The sequence below is a fragment of the Dendropsophus ebraccatus genome, chromosome 9 (genome assembly GCF_027789765.1).
Source record: "Dendropsophus ebraccatus isolate aDenEbr1 chromosome 9, aDenEbr1.pat, whole genome shotgun sequence".
Lineage (NCBI taxonomy): Eukaryota > Metazoa > Chordata > Amphibia > Anura > Hylidae > Dendropsophus > Dendropsophus ebraccatus.
In genome coordinates, this window is record NC_091462.1 from 104,210,679 (window position 1) to 104,229,036 (window position 18,358).

Sequence of the window (18,358 nt, forward strand, 5' to 3'; positions counted from 1 at the left end):
ACAGAGATCGCTCCTCCGGGACAACGTCCTGGAGGAGCGATCTCCCCACTATACCACCACCGATCATCTGCAGCCAGTAATCGGAGGCAGCTGTCATCTTTGACAGCTGCCTCCGATTACCTGATTAGCGGGCACGGCGATCACACTGTGCCCGCTAATAGCCACGATCCCGGGCTACATGCGGCACCCGGGATCGCGACGGTTCAGAGCACGGCCGCCGCGCGGCCCTGCTCTGAACGCGGGGAGGCGGCCCTGGACGTACGGGTACGTCCAGGGTCGCCTAAGGGTTAAACATTAAAAGTCAACGATTAGCAAACAACTGAACGATTGCGCACTCCTGGCCGATTGTTGTCTTTATCACATGGAGCGATATCTGCCCAAGTCGGCCTACTGTGGCATGAGCATGCGTGCAATAGGGCCTTAATAAATGTTAGGCTTGGCCTGTTTCTCCATGCCCAATCGTTAGATCGGACAGGGGACAACCATTACAGATACACTTTAATCGTGATCACGGTGCGATGAAGACTCCTGCTTTCATCTCACACAGAAAATACCTGCTCAGCCAATCACCAAGACTGCAGCGGGAAGCACTGATCAGCGGCAGATCAAGCAAATCTATTCTAGAAGGTTATAGGAACAATTGCAGGATTGATCAAATAAATATTTGGCCATTCAGAAGAATTTCAAATTCTTATTCCCAAAAGATATCACAGTCCATAGGACACGGTATAAATAGTGGTGGGAAGCCGACCAGTCACATCCTCCAAACATTGATGAGTTCAGCGCTCAATAACGTTCAGAAGTCCCATATAAGATGAATGGAGAGCTGGCCGCACAGGCACAGTGCCCACTGTCCATTCATCTCATCCACTTGTTACCATGCATAACATGAGAAGACCCTCGGTAATACAACACAAAGAACCGGGGGCACATAGTGCTATAGAACAGATATATATGTGCACAAAATCCTTAGTATAGACATACACACAAGACCGAGACCGGGGCGTGTTAGCAATATAGGTCAACTCTAATACAGGAGAAATAGGGATCACTACTGCTGCTGTCAGTGACACAATCTGTTATATAGCAGTGACAGGTGATTCTTACCGTGTATGAGGCAAGGGGATTGGTAGAGAGATGCAAAGGAAAGGATCAAAAGTGTTACTCTGTTTCTGACAATGGGGGCACGTCAAAGAGGACCTACAAGGAAAGAGTTAACGGTGAACGCAATAGACAATGTATTAGAAAAGAGCAGAGATAAAGAACACTGGGAGAGACGACAGATACAGGAGACAGATCATCACCATGGTTATACCGCATACTGCAATACTTGTTATATATAGCTAGATATACAATACCTATACTGAGCCTGGAACAGTTCCTGAACAAAGGTCCCGCTGGTTGGAAAAGGAGGACCCTCCCCAGTCAGATCTTCCTCCACCGGAGGCTGTAAAATAAGCTTATAGAGTCAGAACATTCAGTGTGTAAACCTGAGATGACCATAAAGTCAAGGGCTCATATACATGACACTCCAAGAGCCCACAGGGCACTGAGACATTTAAAGGGGGTTATTAAGGAATGTGTATGGTAGTTCTGGGAGCGGGTGAACTGTACAGATATACACTGCATGGCTGATTCTTTACAGTGCGGCGCATATCTGTACAGTTCCCCCGCTCCCAGCATCATATCACAGATGCTGCCCAGGCGGGGGAGAGTCCGTTACAGGCATTCCACGTCCGTGCGCCACAAGGAACACGGAACATGGGAATGCAGCCTAAGGGTAGCTTCACACGTACAGTATCACAGTGGATTCTCTGCTGCGAATCCGCAGCAGATTTGACTAAATGAATGTGCACTGCATCAAATCCGCACTGTCAAATCTGCTGCGAATCCGCAGCAGAAAATCCGATGTGATACGGTACGTGTGAAGCTACCCTAAACCGGTACTCTGGGGGGGGGGTTAAATCCACTGGGAAGCAAAAGGTAAACAGATTAAAAAAATTACTTCTATTAAAGGGGTTATCTGGTAAATAGATGCTTAACCCCTTCGTGCTGCAGCTAGTTTGGGCCTTAATGACCAGACTAATTTTTCAAAATCTGACCTGTCTCACTTTATGCTCTTATAGCTCAGTGATGCTTTAACGTATGCTAGCGATTCTGAGATTGTTTTTTCGTCACATATGGCACTTTACGTTAGTGGCAAAATTTGGTCACTACTTTGTGTGTTTTTTGTGAAAAACATAAAAATATCATGAAAAATTAAAAAAATTTGCATTTTATGAACTTTGAAATTCTCTGCTTCTAAAAAAAGAAAGTCGTAGCACATAAATTAGTTACTAAGTCACATTACCAAAATGTCCTCTTTATTCTGGCATAATTTGGTAAACATATTTTACTTTTTTAGGGTGTTATGGGGCTTAGAAATTTATCAGCAAATTATCACATTTTCGTGAAAGTTTCCAAAACTGATTTTTTTTTAGGGACCAGTTCTTTTTTTAAATGGATTTAGAAGTCTGATATCCTGAAAACCCCCATAAGTGACCCCATTTTGGAAACTACACACCTTAAAGAATTAATCTAGGGGTATAATGAGCATTTTAACCCTACAGGGGCTGGAGGAAAGTATTCACAATAAGGCTGGGTTCACACACAGTATATTTCAGGCAGTATTTGGTCTTCATGTCAGGTCCTAATAGCAACCAAAACCAGGAGTGGATTGAAAACACAGAAAGGCTCTGATCACATAATGTTGTAATTGAGAGGATGGCTATAATTCAATGGCAAATATTTGCTGTTATTTTAAAATAGCGTCTGTTGTATTGAAATAATGGCCGTTATTTACCGTTATATGTCGGCCATCCACTCAATTTCAACATTGTGTGAACATAGACTTTCTGTGTTGTTAATCCACTCCTGGTTTTGGTTGCAATGAGAACCTGACATCAGGACCAAATACTGCCTGAAATATACTGTGTGTGAACCCAGCCTTAGGCAGTAAAAAAATGGAAAATTTAAATTTTCCAATAATGTATACGTTTAGATTAAAGTTTCTCATTTTCAAAAGGAATATGAGAGAAAAAGCACCCCAAAATTTGTAATGCAGGTTCTCTTGAGTACAACGGTACCCCATATGTGGGCGTAAACCACTGTATGGGCACACAGGAGGGCTCAGAAGGAAGGGAGCGCCAATTAGCTTTTCCAATGCAAATTTTGCTGAAGAAGTTTCTGAGCGCCAGGTGCGTTTGCAGTGCCCCTGTAGTGTCAGCAGAGAGAAAACCCCCCATAAGTCACCCCATTTTGGAAAGTGCACCCCTCAGAGAATTCATCTTGGTGTGTGGTGACCATTTTGACCCCACAGGTATTACAGGAAAGTATTCAAAAGAAGACAGTAAAAATGAAAAACTCGAATTCTTCCAATAAGGGGCAGAGACAGACAGCCAAATCTATATAACTTTCTGGCACCAGCTTATTGAAAAAAAAAAATATCCCTCTGGTATACCTCTTTAATGCATGTGGACAACTGGTGAGGTCCTGGCAGGGAACCCAGCAGCCCATACAAATAATCAGCTGCCTGCTGGGTGCCATAACCACACATTTTACCTTTAATCATTCCAACATCCCAGCCATGTGTGCGATTCCTGTATGACGGCACACAGCACTACACTTGGTGCTATGGAGTCACAGAAGCTATGGCTGGGATCCCATTACAGTGGTAGCTTCCACAACCAGAAGCGGTATCCACAACCTGTGGCATTCAATTGGCAAGCCATGATAGGAGTTGTAGTTTTAAACTAGAGAGCCACAGGTTGGCGAAAACTTCCCTACAAAATCTCCATGGGGCAAGGGAGTCAAACTCTGGCCCTCCAGCTGTTACAAAACTACAATTCCCATCATGCCTGGACAGCCAAAGCTTTAGCTCTCCAGGAATGATGGGAATTGTAGTCTTGTAACAGCTGGAGGACCTGAGTTTGACACCTGTGCCATAGTGCATTATCTCATAAACATGAATTCTCTATATGAAGCAGGGAAAGCATGGCCTCAGATAGTTACTGTATTATGGCCTCACACACCTACGTACTTATAGAGTCATCACAACATGGCTGTGTGCACAAGACCTAAGGGTGCATGTACGCCGCGTTGCGCCGGACAGAAGATTATATAGATATTCTACATTTACGGCTCTTCCATATGCATGAAGCAGTCAGGCAATGTAATGCAGACAAAGCTTTTTGGCCACAAAGGGATTTTTAAGAAATTATTAATAAACCATGTGGCGGCTCATGACGAAGCTCCCAGCCTGAAACGTATCTCTTGGCTGTGAGTTTATTGCAAATGATTATGACGAATTCTCACAGTGACTCACAGGAAAACTGTCGGCACCATGGCAGAAGCGGGCGATGACTACAATGTCCCTTCTGCAGCAGACGCCCCCCCCATCCCTGCACCCCAGGCTTCTATGTGGAAGGCCGGAACGCATCTACAGCGGCTCTACAACCGCACAGATGAGGGGTCTGCAGTAAAGGGCTCTGGTGATCACCCTCACATATAGTATATAGATAGTGTATAGTATATAGATACACACCCGGGGTTTGTGCTTGACAAGGATATTTAGGTCTTCGTGCACCCTGTCCAGAAGCCACAGCAGGAACTCCTGGGCGTCGTGCTGGGAGGTGCCCCGATACTGGAGGGCATTCCTGGACACCACCGTCTAAGGGTAAACACAAAAATACTTTATTAGTGGATAAAATAATTATATAAAGGAACCACATCACAAGTAACTACTTAAACCAGTCGTCCAGGTAGTAAAAAAAAGTTTTATGCTACCCAGGCCTCCAATTTTGCCCGGGGAAAGACTCAGAAGGCAAAAGGGGGGCAGGTAGCGACGCTTCACCGCACCCACTCTGATGGCGCTTGGTCCCGATGCTGACCCCCCTCCTGTAATGCTTCTCCTCCTTCTTGCAGAAACTGCCCATAGTGTGTCCGGCATACATAAGTACATCGCACGGTGGAGATCACACAGGACCAGCTGCTGGTATACCACCAGGGTTTTCTTTTTCTTAATTTTTGCAGCACCCAGACTTATAAAAAGAAGAAAAACTATTTGCCCCAGATAAACCCTTTATGACTGCAAAACAGGAAAAAGGACAGAAAGCCTGGGGGAAAGCAAAAGCACAGTGAATATGGGAGAAGGGGGGCGCAGGGCCGGGACTGGAGGGAGAAGGGGGGCGCAGGGCCGGGACTGGAGGGAGAAGGGGGGCGCAGGGCCGGGACTGGAGGGAGAAGGGGGGCGCAGGGCCGGGACTGGAGGGAGAAGGGGGGCGCAGGGCCGGGACTGGAGGGAGAAGGGGGGCGCAGGGCCGGGACTAGAGGGAGAAGGGGACCACAGGGCCAGGACTAGAGGGAGAAGGGGACCACAGGGCCAGGACTAGAGGGAGAAGGGGACCACAGGGCCAGGACTAGAGGGAGAAGGGGACCACAGGGCCAGGACTAGAGGGAGAAGGGGGCACAGGAATGGAAGGACAAGTGGCACGCAGGGTGGGACTGGAAGGAGAAGGGGGGCACAACATTGGGTTACAAGAGGGATGATAACAGGTGTGTAATCAAAGTCAGCGTTTATTCTGACCCCTTTTACACCTGTGATCTCCCTCCATGCTGGGAGTAGTTGGTTTGCAACAGTTGTTGAACCACAGGTTGGACGGAGATCATGACATTACATTAGGTCTGGGTCCTGGTCTCTGCCTGAAGCATAAAAGCATTTTGTGTTATTTATTCATATTCCCAGCATTGGGCTGTTAAGATTTCTTCCTAGTTAATAGCAGCTTAATAGCTATTAATGTCAGGCTCACTTTACACTGGATGTGGGTGTATACAGAGGGGTATGCCCCCCTGGCTGACACCGAGCCCGACACACCAACAATGTACAAGAGCCCCAATAAACAAATAAATGAAAACCATGCCGAGTGCCCGGATCGCTATCCAAGACGATTAGCCGGAGATAAAAGTACAGAGGACCCCAGAGAATCCGAAATGAGCCTTCTCCGTGGTTTCCCTGGTAACAGAGCTTTGCCCGGTGTTTTGGCTCTGCCATCAGACAGGACGGGCCCTTGTGAGAGCATAATTACAGGTTGTCAGTGCGGTGTGTCCGACTGCCATGTCCTCTGCAGACAACGCTTTTAGCAACAAACCTCCCACGGACCGGCGTGCTGACAGCTACGAGTGCTGCGACATCTCCGCACCAGGAACCAATCCCTGCTCTGGTTTTACGTTTCCAGCCCCGGCTAAAACATCCAGTAATGACTGGTATTAGGCCTCAGAGGCAGCATCATCCGACACTGCACAAAAGCCTTCTTGTGAGCCAAAAATAAAGATGAAACAATGCCACTTCCTTAAGACACCACATCAAGAGAGACAATAAATACCACCTATTGTTCCCTGTTATCAGCCAGCTCACATAAATACCATGCTCATGGCAAGTGCAGGACAGTGCTCTCTGCTGCCACCTCTGTCCGTGTCAGGAACTGTCCAGCAGTAGCAGCAAACCCCATAGAAAACCTCTCCTGCTCTGGACAGTTCCTGACATGGACAGAGGTGGCAGCAGAGAGCATTGTGTCAGACTGGAAAGAAAACACCACATCCTGCAGGACATACAGCAGCTGATAAGTACTGGAAGATTGGAGATTTTAAAGGGGTTATCCAGCACTACAAGAACATGGCCACTTTCTTTCAGAGACAACACAACTCTTGTCTCCAATTCAGTCTCGGTTTGCAATTAAGCTCCATTTACTTCAATGGAACTGAGCAGCAAAACCTGCACCCAAGCTGGAGACAAGAGTGGTGCTGTCTCTGGAAGAAAGTGGCCATGTTTTTGTAGTGCTAGATAATCCCTTTAGGTAGAACGAAATTACAAATCTGTGAGGTTACACAGAGATTGAAGCCAAAGCCAGGAACAGACTAAAGACAGAACAGGTAATAAAGTAAAGACTTCTATCTTCTTTTCAAATCCATTCCTGGCTTTGGCTTCAGAAATCTGTCAGATAAATCTGTCTGTGTAAACGCACCATAACTTTCCCACAAATCACAGGGATACCGTATCCCCCTGAAGGAAGAACAGTCGGACATTTGCGCTGCCACTCCATTGAACTCAGTGGGGCCGACGAAAACTGGAGGTGTACATACACACGCACTCATACATATAGGCCGTAACAGTAACCTGGTTCTAGAGACAATCACAGCACGACATGCAGTAACCTAATCTGATGGGAAGAGGAATAAGAAGGGGCGGATTGTGTGTGTGAACACGCCATACAGAAAGCAGATATGTATATACATGTTCAGCTCCAGTGTGTGGGCGATATTACAGCCGCCTAAAGGATCCGGGGCCGCACCCGTCACGCCAATGCCCTGCATTCAACCTTCGCTCAGGGAATTTTTAATGGGTCTGTACAGATTAGATGAGGCTCTTGTGACAGCAGAACAATGGGGAGATATTTCACAAGGCGACGGACAGGCATGTGAGCAAACACGGCTGACGGACCGATAACAAGATCTCACCTGACAGCCGCGACTTTCACAACCAAACACTTTCCAGGAACGGGGACTACACATGTTACAGATATCACAATGAAAACTGCTCAGGCGGGCTGTGTCTGAACTACTACTCCCAGCAGACCCTGTCTTATTCCTTTGCATTATTATAAAACTGGTTGTAGGTTTGCCAGCAGGGACAATAGGAAGAGCACAGTAGACGGGATTCTGTATATAGCAAGGAAGGGGAACCTTTGGCTCTGTAGCTGTGCAAAACTACAATTCCCATCATGCCTGGACAGCCAACGGCTGTCCAGGCATGATGGGAATTGTAGTTTTGCAAAAGCTACAGAGCCAAAGGTACCCCATCCCTGGTGTACAGCTTTAGAGTGCTATTACATCAAGCAATTTTTCGACGATCAACGATAAAACAAACTCAAACGACCTGAAATCGTTCACCCAATTACACGGAGCGATCATCGTTACTGCGTTCATCTTGTCGTCGCCACTGTGTTCGCCGCTACTGCCAACCACCGAACGACGTCTTATTCCACGCGAACGATTTGCAAACGATCAACGATAAAAATAGGTCCAAATTCTATTAAACGACCAACGTTTTCTCGTTGTCTGCTATTACACTAAACGATTATCGTTCAAATCCAAACTAACGATTTTTCGAACAATAATCGTTCCGTGTAATACCACCCTTACAGCATACGTCTGTGATCTATGACCAGGTGTGTATCAGGCGGATCGGACGTGAACGTATTATATGAGCGTTTCCACCCCCGTAGTCCCGGCCTGACCATGTTTCTGTCATCAGTTCAGATATTGGAGCAACCATCAGGACGGGACTTGCTGCTAAAACACGGACACAAGGATGAGAAGTACTGCGCTCACGTGAAGACGGACTCACCTGTATAACACATGTGGTCACTGAAAGCTGGGGAAAGGGAAGCGTCAGAGCAAGCAACCGATAGGATATAAAAACCGCAAAGAAGCCCAGAGATCAGTACAATAAAGCAATGTATTAGGGTCCTATTACACGGGACGATTAGCGTGCAAAAAATCGTTATATCATTCAAATTTAAACGATAATTGTTCTGTGTAATTGCAGGCAACGATCGAAAAATCACTTGTATGTCATTAATCTAGATCGGAACCTAAAATTATCGTTAATCGTTTGCTGTAATTCCACATTCGTTCGCTCAAGTTCCGCATTTGTTCACTAATTGTCCAGTGTAATTGCACATTGTTCATTGTTTTGCTGAGATCAGAAGGAATAATGCTGTGTTTACACGGAACAATTATGGTTCGAATCGATCGCATTTGAGCGATAATCGTTCCGTGTATACACGACGAGCGAGAAATTGTTCATTTTGGTCTTTACGCACGTTTTCAAATCGTCGTTGGTCGATCGCTAAAAATTCGCAGGTTGCTTCGTGTAAACAGTCTTACAAAGATTCACCCTGTGTGTGAGATTGGCTTAAGTGATCTTATAAACGATCACAATAATCATTTTTCTAATGATTTTTCTCCGTCTAAACACTGATCGTTATAAAAACTTAATTGTTGCTTCAAAATCGTTAAACGATCGATTGGGCGAATTATCGCTTAATGTAAACGCAGCAAAAACAATCATAATAACAATCGCAATAACGATCGTATCTAACGACCATCGTTCTGTGTAATATGGTGAACGATTTCAGGTTAGCGATAAACAATCTCGTTTTGCAATTGTTAGTCGTTAAAAATCGTTCCGTGTAATAGGACCCTTACTCTGTGTATATGACTTACATCCGGCCACATTCCTGCCGCTCCATCACAAGAGCTCCTCTGTAATAAATAATCACATGAAGGGCTACACCCAGTATACAAGTAGCCCGAGGTGTAAGTGTCAGCAAGCTGGAGCATGAATCCTGCTGGCTCCTACCCAGGTATTATGGATGACTCCGGCCTCATTACACTCATTAGTAATATGGTTTATTTGTCTAGAGAGATCCCAGGCCTGGCCTGTATTGATGGTGGCAGAGTTTCCCCCACTTGGCTGACGTGACTTGTCCCATCATATTAGTAATATTCCTTAAAGGGGTACTCCAGTAGTTAAAAAAAACAACTTTCAAAACCGGTGTCGGAGAGTGCCATTAATTTGTAATTTACTTTGATTAAAAAAAAAATCTAATATACTAATCGGCTGCTGTATGTCCTGCATAAGGTGGTGTCATCTTTCCAGTCTGACACGGTGCTCTCTGCTGCCACCTCTGTCCATGTCAGGAACTGTCCAGAGCAGCAGCAAATCCCCATAGAAAATATCTACTGCTCTGGACAGTTCCTGGCATGGACAGAGGTGGCAGCAGAGAGCACTGCACAGACTGGAGAGAATGCACCACTTCCTGCAGGACATACAGCAGATGATGAAGACTGGAGATTTTTTTTTAATTAGAAGTTAATTACAAATCTCTTGCACTTTATAGCACCAGTTGATTTCAAAAGAAAACTTTTTTCCGCTGGAGTACCCCTTTAATATTCACAGGATCTGACAGAGGAGAACTGGGATGGGCGGAGGATGTGAAGGGCATAAGGCATGCATCCTGGGTGCATAATACCTTGCGTCATAGCAATGATCTCCAACCTGACCTGGGGGTTCCAGCAGTCGTCTGTCTGGGCATGCTGGGAGTCCGAGAAGGCCACAAGTTGCAGATCACTGTTATGGTGGTCTCAAAGGAAAGGCCCTTGGGCACAGATATGCCAGACATCTGACTGCAACTAAAGAGACAGAGGTACCAGCACAGTGATAGCCATAGGAGTGCACAGCTGGGGCACCAGGACATGGCCATCAAAGTAAAGACCCCAGAATAAGTACCAGTATAAAACCTATGAGGGATGTTGTTTCCTCGTTAACCTAACAAGTGATCACGGCAGCCAATCAGTGCTGCAGGATGTTACATCACTATGGATCCATCATCACAATGGGCTTTAGCGGGAAACCACTATATCAGGAGTAGGGAACCTTGGCTCTCCAGCTGTTGCAAAACTACAATTCCCATCATGTCTGGACAGATAAAGCTCTGGCTGTCCAAGCATGATGGGACACAGTTTTGCAACAGCTGGAGAGCCAAGGTCCCCTACCCTTGCGCTAAATGATGGACAACCCCTTGAAGTGATGATATACTGTTAGGATACGCCATCACAATGCACCTAAAACTTTCCTCCTGACAGATTTTTTTTTCCAAAGTGATGTTGGAAGTTCAGAAAGTGTTTTTTGGCCCAGAACCACCACCTGAGGTTCCCAGGTGTAGTATCCTTCCCATCATGCCCCACACAGACTACCATTAAAGAATCACAAAACCGTGACGGTTCCGGCATGCCAATAAAGGTTAAAATCTATGCTTTATTTCATAACAAACGTTAAAACATGCTGCAAGATTCCACCGATGCGTTTTGCGCGCATGCACGCTTATACCAGGACTAAGCACACATGCGGGCGAAACGCGTCGGTGAAGTCTTGCAGCCTGTTTTAACGTCTGTTATAAAATAAAGCAATTCGATTTTAATCTTCATTGGAGTGCCGAAACAGTCACTGTATTGTGCATCTTGCGAATACATGACTCGCCATCGTTGGAACCGTGCACCCTCCACTATAGACTGTGCCCACAATCAATTTCCAGAGGTGAGCAGACTACAACTACCATTTAACCATGTATATACCATTATAGAGTACCTGTTTTTAAAAAAGGACATCACAGAGATGTCAAGAGTTTGGATTGGTCGGGGTGGGAGCGTTCAGACAGCGCAAGACAAGAAGAACAAGTCGGGAGAAGTCTGTGTGCTGCCATGTGTTCCTCTCCTTACTCTGTCCATCCGACCTGGACGGCTCCATAGAGTTATATTATGCGGCCGTCCAGGTTACATAACACAGAGGTGGGGGAGAACACGCTGCACACGGACTTCTCCCAGCGAGTTCTCCTCATCGGTCAGACTCCAACCAATCAAAACTCTTAACATGTCTCTGTGTATAAAAGTTTATTTTAATAGATACTAGTTATGGGTATTTATACCTCAGCATCTGGTCCCCTACACACAGGAGAAGTGATAATGTGCTGATTGGTGGGGGTCCAACATCTGAGACCTTCAGCAACCTGCAGAATGGAGACGAAATGTCTCCAGAGTATATGGAGCACATGCATAGCCAACACTCCATTCACTGAACCAGCTAAGAATCCCCATGAAGAATGACTGGTGCAGTAATACACCATATGAGGGTGCGTTCACACGTACAGGATCTGCAGCAGATTTGGTGGCGCAGATTTGAAGCTGCAGATTCAAAGCAAATCAATTCTGGGCCATCAAATCTGTTGCAGATCCTGTACGTGTGAACGCACCCTGATCGGGGTCATTCTCACAATGGGTACATGGGGCAGGTGCAGAAATCTCTCCAACAAATCTGCTGTGTGTGAATTTAACCTAAAGTGCCAAACAAAAGTGCAATCTATATGTGCTGAAGCTGAAGGGATGCTGAGACTTGTAGTAGACACTAGGACCTGTTGTAAGGTCGTATAGCGACACATGGCCCATATGGCAGAGGACCTTCAATCCGGAAACAAACCCCAAACCTGGAAAAATGGAAATGGCCGATAATATAGCACCAAAGCTAGACTGTACATATTGTACACCATGTACACCAGATAATCCAGAGTACATGGGAAGAACCACAAGTCCAAGCACTGCCAGATAAGAGATGCGGGAGACTGTGGGGATGGGGCATGATAGGTAAGATGACAATGTGTAGTGACTAGAGATGAGCAAAGCTCCAGCATGCTCCAGTCCATCCGAACCCGAACTTTCGGCATTTGATTAGCGGTGGCTGCTGAACGTAGATAAAGCCCTAAGGCTATGTGGAAAACATGGATATAGTCATTGGCTGCATCCATGTTTTCCAGACAAACTTAAGAGCTTTATCCAACTTCAGCAGCCCCAGCTTGGGTTCGGATTGACTCGAGCATGCTGGAGGTTCACTCATCTGTAGTAGTGACCTGCAGTAACACCATGGGAGCTGTATGACTGCAAAGCCAGGGGAGCTGGGACCTGTAGTCACACAGTGGGGGCGACACGCTGGGACCTGGGATGGTATGCTGCCACTTTTACTTACAGAGAGGTGATATGCTGGGACATGTAGTTATACCGTGGTGATGCTGGCACTTGCAGTACCCAGGGCTGGATGCAGGACACACTAGAGCCTGTAGTACTGATGCTGGGACACAGGAAGGTGATATGCCGGCACCTGTAGTGGTGATGCTGGCATTTGTAGTACCCTGGGTAAGGGAAGGATATGCTGGCACCTGTAGTGGTGATGCTGGGACCTCTATTTGTTGGTCAGGCAGGACAGGCTGGCATCTATAGTACCCGGGGATCAGAGCAGCACAGGCTTGCACCTGTAGTGGTGATGCTGGGACCTGTTGTACCCGGGAGTCGGGATTGGCACCTGTTGTGGTGATGGGTCCTGTAGTCAGAGGGTCAGGACAGGCTGGCACATGCACTGATGATGGGTCTTGTAAACGGGGGTCAGGGCAGGATAGGCTGGCACCTGTAGTGGTGATGCTGGATCTGTTGTACCAAGGAGTAGGGGCTGGCACCTGTAGTGGTGATGGGTCCTGTAGTACCCGGGACTGGCACCTGTAGTGGTGATGCTGGGCCCCGTAGTCAGGGGTCAGGACAGGTCAGCACTTGTAGTGATACTGAGACCTGTAGTCGGGGAAGGACAGGCTGGCACTTGTAGTGGTGATGCTGGGACCTGTAGTCGGGGCAGGACAGTCTGGGACCTGTAGTGGTGATGCTGGGACCAGTAGTCGGGGCAGGACAGTCTGGGACCTGTAGTGGTGATGCTGGGACCTGTAGTCGGGGGTCGGGGCAGGTCAGCACTTGTAGTGGTGATGCTGGGACCTGTAGTCGGGGGTCGGGGCAGGTCAGCACTTGTAGTGGTGATGCTGGGACCTGTATTCAGGTGGCAGGACAGGCTGGCACTTGTAGTGATGCTGATACCTGTAGTCAGGGGGGCAGGACAGGTTGGCACTTGTAGTAGTGATGCTGGTTCCTGTAGTCAGGGGGGCAGGACAGGCTGGCACTTGTAGTAGTGATGCTGGTTCCTGTAGTCAGGGGGGCAGGACAGGCTGGCACTTGTAGTAGTGATGCTGGTTCCTGTAGTCTGGGTTGGGAGAGGACAGGCTGGCACTTGTAGTAGTGATGCTGGGTCTTGTAGTCGGGGGTTGGGAGAGGACAGGCTGGCACCTGTAGTGATGCTGGTTCCTGTAGTCGGGGGTTGGGAGAGGACAGGCTGGCACTTGTAGTAGTGATGCAGGGACGTGTAGTCGGGGGTTGGGAGAGTACAGGTTGGCACTTGTAGTAGTAATGCTGGGACGTGTAGTCGGGGGTGGGGGAGCACAGGCTGGCACTTGTAGTAGTGATGCTGGTTCCTGTAGTCGGGGGTGGGGGAGCACAGGCTGGCACTTGTAGTAGTGATGCTGGTTCCTGTAGTCGGGGGTTGGGAGAGGACAGGCTGGCACTTGTATGAGTGATGCTGGGACGTGTAGTCGGGGGTTGGGAGAGGACAGGCTGGCACTTGTATGAGTGATGCTGGGACGTGTAGTCGGGGGTTGGGAGAGGACAGGCTGGCACTTGTGGTAGTGATGCTGGGACGTGTAGTCGGGGGTTGGGAGAGGACAGGCTGGCACTTGTAGTAGTGATGCTGGTTCCTGTAGTCGGGGGTTGGGAGAGGACAGGCTGGCACTTGTAGTAGTGATGCTGGGACGTGTAGTCGGGGGTGGGGGAGCACAGGCTGGCACTTGTAGTAGTGATGCAGGGACGTGTAGTCGGGGGTGGGGGAGCACAGGCTGGCACTTGTAGTGATGCTGGTTCCTGTAGTCGGGGGTGGGGGAGCACAGGCTGGCACTTGTAGTAGTGATGCTGGTTCCTGTAGTCGGGGGTGGGGGAGCACAGGCTGGCACTTGTAGTAGTAATGCTGGGACGTGTAGTTGGGGGTTGGGAGAGGACAGGCTGGCACTTGTAGTAGTGATGCTGGTTCCTGTAGTCGGGGGTGGGGGAGCACAGGCTGGCACTTGTAGTAGTGATGCAGGGACGTGTAGTCGGAGTCGGGGTCGGGGCGGCAGCTCCTCACCTTGAACTCCCGGCTGTGCTGCGGCGTGTACTCCATGGTCCACAGGGAGCGGAGGAGCTTGGCCAGCTGCTCGGTGACCTCTCCCCGGTCCTGGGCGGAGGGGCTGGGCAGGGGGCTCCCGGAGGCCTCGCTCTCCTTGTACTGCTCCAGCCCCAGGAACTCGGCGAACAGGTCGGTGTTGCTGAGGCACTGCAGCACGGCGTTCATGAAGCAGGTGTTCCCGTGGTTCTTGAGGCCGGAGAGGCCGGGCAGGCGGCTGGGGCTCGGGGAGGGCGGCAGCGGCGGCGGGAGCAGGTGCGGGGACTCCGGGGCGGGCGGCTGGGGCCGGGCCGGGGAGCCGCTCTTCTCCCGGGGGGCGGCGGCGGCATCCTCCTCCTGCTCGCTGCTCAGATGGGACAAGGCGCTGAGTGTCCGCAGGAAGCGGCTCACTAACCCGCCGCGCCGCCAGAACAGCTTCTTCCCCAGGGACACCTTCTTCTCCTTCCCGCCACCGGCCGCCGCCGGGGCAGCGCCCGACACCTGCGACATGAGGGCATTCCCCTCCGGCCCCGGGGCTGCCTGTCACGGGGAGGTGCGGCGCTCACTTCCGGTCTGGGGGCACCCTGCTAAACTGTCCCCCTCACGGCCGGGGCTACATCGGAGTTACTCCTGAAGGGTCTGGTGACGTAGGTGTCACGTGGTGCAGGGCAGTCACGTGACCGGCCTTCGTGTGTTTCCTAGACAGTTTATAACTAGGGAGGTGGAAACCGTGCAGAGCTTGGAGCTGTGACCGGGAGGAGGGTGTAGGGACCCGGGGGAGATGGAGGAGCAGGGTGTAGGGATCATGTGAGGGGGTGTAGGGTGTAGGGATCCTGTGAGGGGATAAAGGGAGCAGGGTGAAGGGATCCTGTGGGGAGATGTAGAGAGCAGGGTGTAGGGATCCTGTGAGGAGATGTAGAGAGCAGGGTGTAGGGATCCTGTGAGGAGATGTAGAGAGCAGGGTGTAGGGATCCTGTGAGTGGATGTAGGGAGCAGGGTGAAGGGATCCTGTGGGGATAAAGGAGCAGGGTGTAGGGATCCTGTGAGGAGATGTAGGGAGCAGGGTGCGGAGAGCCTGTGAAGAGATGTAGGTAGGGATCAGGGTGCAGAGACCCTGTGAGGAGATGTAGGGATCAGGGTGCAGAGACCCTGTGAGGAGATGTAGGGAGAAGGGTGCAGAGACCCTGTGAGGAGATGTAGGGTGTAGGGATCCTGTGAGGAGATGTAGAGAGCAGGGTGAAGGGATCCTGTGAGGAGATGTAGGGATAAGGGTACAGGGACCCTGTGAGGAGATGTAGGAAGAAGGGTGCAGAGACCCTGTGAGGAGATGTAGGAAGAAGGCTGCAGAGACCCTGTGAGGGGATGTAGGAAGAAGGCTGCAGAGACCCTGTGAGGGGATGTAGGGAGCAGGGTGCAGAGACCCTGTGAGGGGATGTAGGGAGCAGGGTGCAGAGACTCTGTGAGGAGATGTAGGGAGAAGGGTGCAGAGACCCTGTGAGGAGATGTAGGGAGCAGGGTGCAGGGACCCTGTGAGGGGATGTAGGGAGAAAGGTGCAGGGACCCTGTGAGGAGGTGTAGGAAGAAGGGTGCAGGGATCCTGTGAGGGGATGTAGGGAGAAGGGTGCAGGGACCCTCTGAGGGGATTTAGGGAGAAGGGTGCAGAGACCCTTTGAGGAGATGTAGGGAGAAGGGTGCAGAGACCCTTTGAGGAGATGTAGGGATACGGGTGCAGGGACTGTGTGTGGAGATGTAGGGTGCAGGAACCCTCTAAGGAGATGAAGGGTGCAAAGACCCTGTGAGGAGATGCAGGACATCTTACAGGGTCCCTGCACCCTTCTCCCTACATATATGTGGAAGCTAAGTGTAAGGACATGGGGGAGAGCAGGGTGCAGGGAACCTGTGCGGAGATGTAGGACCAGGGTGTAGGGAGCAGAGTTTTGGGACCCTGGCGATATGTTGGGACTCGGTGGAGTGATGTAGGGAGCCTGTGGGTAGATAGAGGGATCAGGTTGTAGGGACTCGGGGAAGGGGGGGGATTTCTGTAGCAGGATGTAGGTACCCTGTGGAGTGATGCAGGGACCCTTTGTGGTGATGTAGGGTTCCCGTGAGTAAAGGAATGGAGCAGGGTGTAGGGACTTGGGAAGGGGGGGAGTTTCTGGAGTGGGATGTGGGATTTCTGGAGTGGGATGTAGGTACCCCTGGAGGTTATACCATGGCTAGGTAATTCCTGTATGATCTCTTGGGGCCCCAGCATTTATGGTGGTCCTCTTGTGGTGGAAGTTATACACAGGCTAGATCAAACCACAATTTCCATCATGCCTGGACAGCTAAAGATTTGGATTTGGCTGTCTAGGCATGATGGGAAATGTAGTATTGCAACAGCTGGAGGGCCGCAGTTTGGAGACCCAAGGGCTAGGTGATAGCTGTATGATCTCTCGGGCCCCAGCATGCACTAGGTTTGAGGGTCCACAGGCTTCCTTTCCTCCTTACCTGATGGTTTAGACTAGCCAAAGTATAGAAGGTGCAGTCCTCCATTATGGGCACAGCTGGCACTTATGCCAAGTCTATGGAACTGAACACAGACAGTACAGATCTCTAGTGATCAGTAGGGGCATTGGGGGGGGGGGGGTCAATAGGGTTCTAGCAATCTTACATCACCACTGCAGTTTTCTGAACGATTTCCTGAATGAGTATGAAAGATATTGATGTTTGGCAAATAGTTCATTGAGAACTTATGTGGTGTTTTATATGATTATTTTAATGTGTATACAGTGAGCCCCTTAAAAATTGTTTGAGGCCCTTGAGGTGAGCCCTCCAAAACAAAACAATAATTTTTAGGCCCTTAAGTTAAGCCAAAAAGACAGAAATGGCTGCACATCGCACCCATGGCTGACACGAAAGCTTATTCAGCTACATTTAAAACCAACATCAGAAGTTAGTATATAATTTGGCCAAACCATATTGCCTCATGTACCACGTGCAGGTCTTCTGATGCACATGAGTCCCTAACCAAAAAACATCACTGTGCCGGTCAGCGACCACAATCCCCGCAAAACGTGCGCAAGCAGAGAAGGGGGGCCACGGAATGTCCCTGCAACCCCATTGTCACAGGACCAGACCCTAAAGGGCCCCCGCAGGCGCCAACAGCAGAAAAAGTGGACCCCATGCAACACAAGTGTGAACAAGCTCTTACCTCTCTCTCCATTCCTCTGCAGGTAGAATGGGAGAATACTAGGAGATCCTTCCCTTATGTACACAGGTGCTTCCTGCTAATTTGGATCACATGGGTCTTACAAAGCATGAGTGCTAGCCACAATGAAAAAAGGGACAGAATACATAAAATATGCACAAGCCAAAAAGACAGAAATGGCTGCACATCGCACCCATGGCTGACACGAAAGCTTATTCAGCTACATTTAAAACCAACATCAGAAGTTAGTATATAATTTGGCCAAACCATATTGCCTCATGTACCAAATTAAGCCCTCTAAAAATTGTGTTTGAGGCTGTTGTGGTGAGCCCTCCAAAAAATTTCTTTGAATGGCCCGTTAATCTGGTGGTTGCGGAGAAGGAGGAAGAAATGAGCTAAACCATGCACTTTATCCACTTTGTTGTCTGAGCGTGGTGCATGGGAATTATCTGGCA

At 49.2% G+C, this 18,358-nt stretch overlaps 1 protein-coding gene across 1 annotated transcript in view; it reads right to left on the bottom strand.

The window, feature by feature from the left end:
- Positions 1 to 15,358, bottom strand: part of USP31 (ubiquitin specific peptidase 31) — a 45,477-nt gene extending 30,119 nt beyond the window's left edge. Inside the window, exons 1-4 of the mRNA XM_069984145.1 lie at positions 14,696 to 15,358; positions 4,583 to 4,708; positions 1,359 to 1,447; positions 1,108 to 1,200 (exon numbers count right to left, since the gene is read on the bottom strand). Of these exons, the coding sequence (XP_069840246.1) occupies positions 1,108 to 1,200; positions 1,359 to 1,447; positions 4,583 to 4,708; positions 14,696 to 15,223 (836 nt within the window). The 5' untranslated portion in view covers positions 15,224 to 15,358. The remainder of the gene's footprint in view (positions 1 to 1,107; positions 1,201 to 1,358; positions 1,448 to 4,582; positions 4,709 to 14,695) is intronic.
- Positions 15,359 to 18,358: the final 3,000 nt, after the last annotated feature.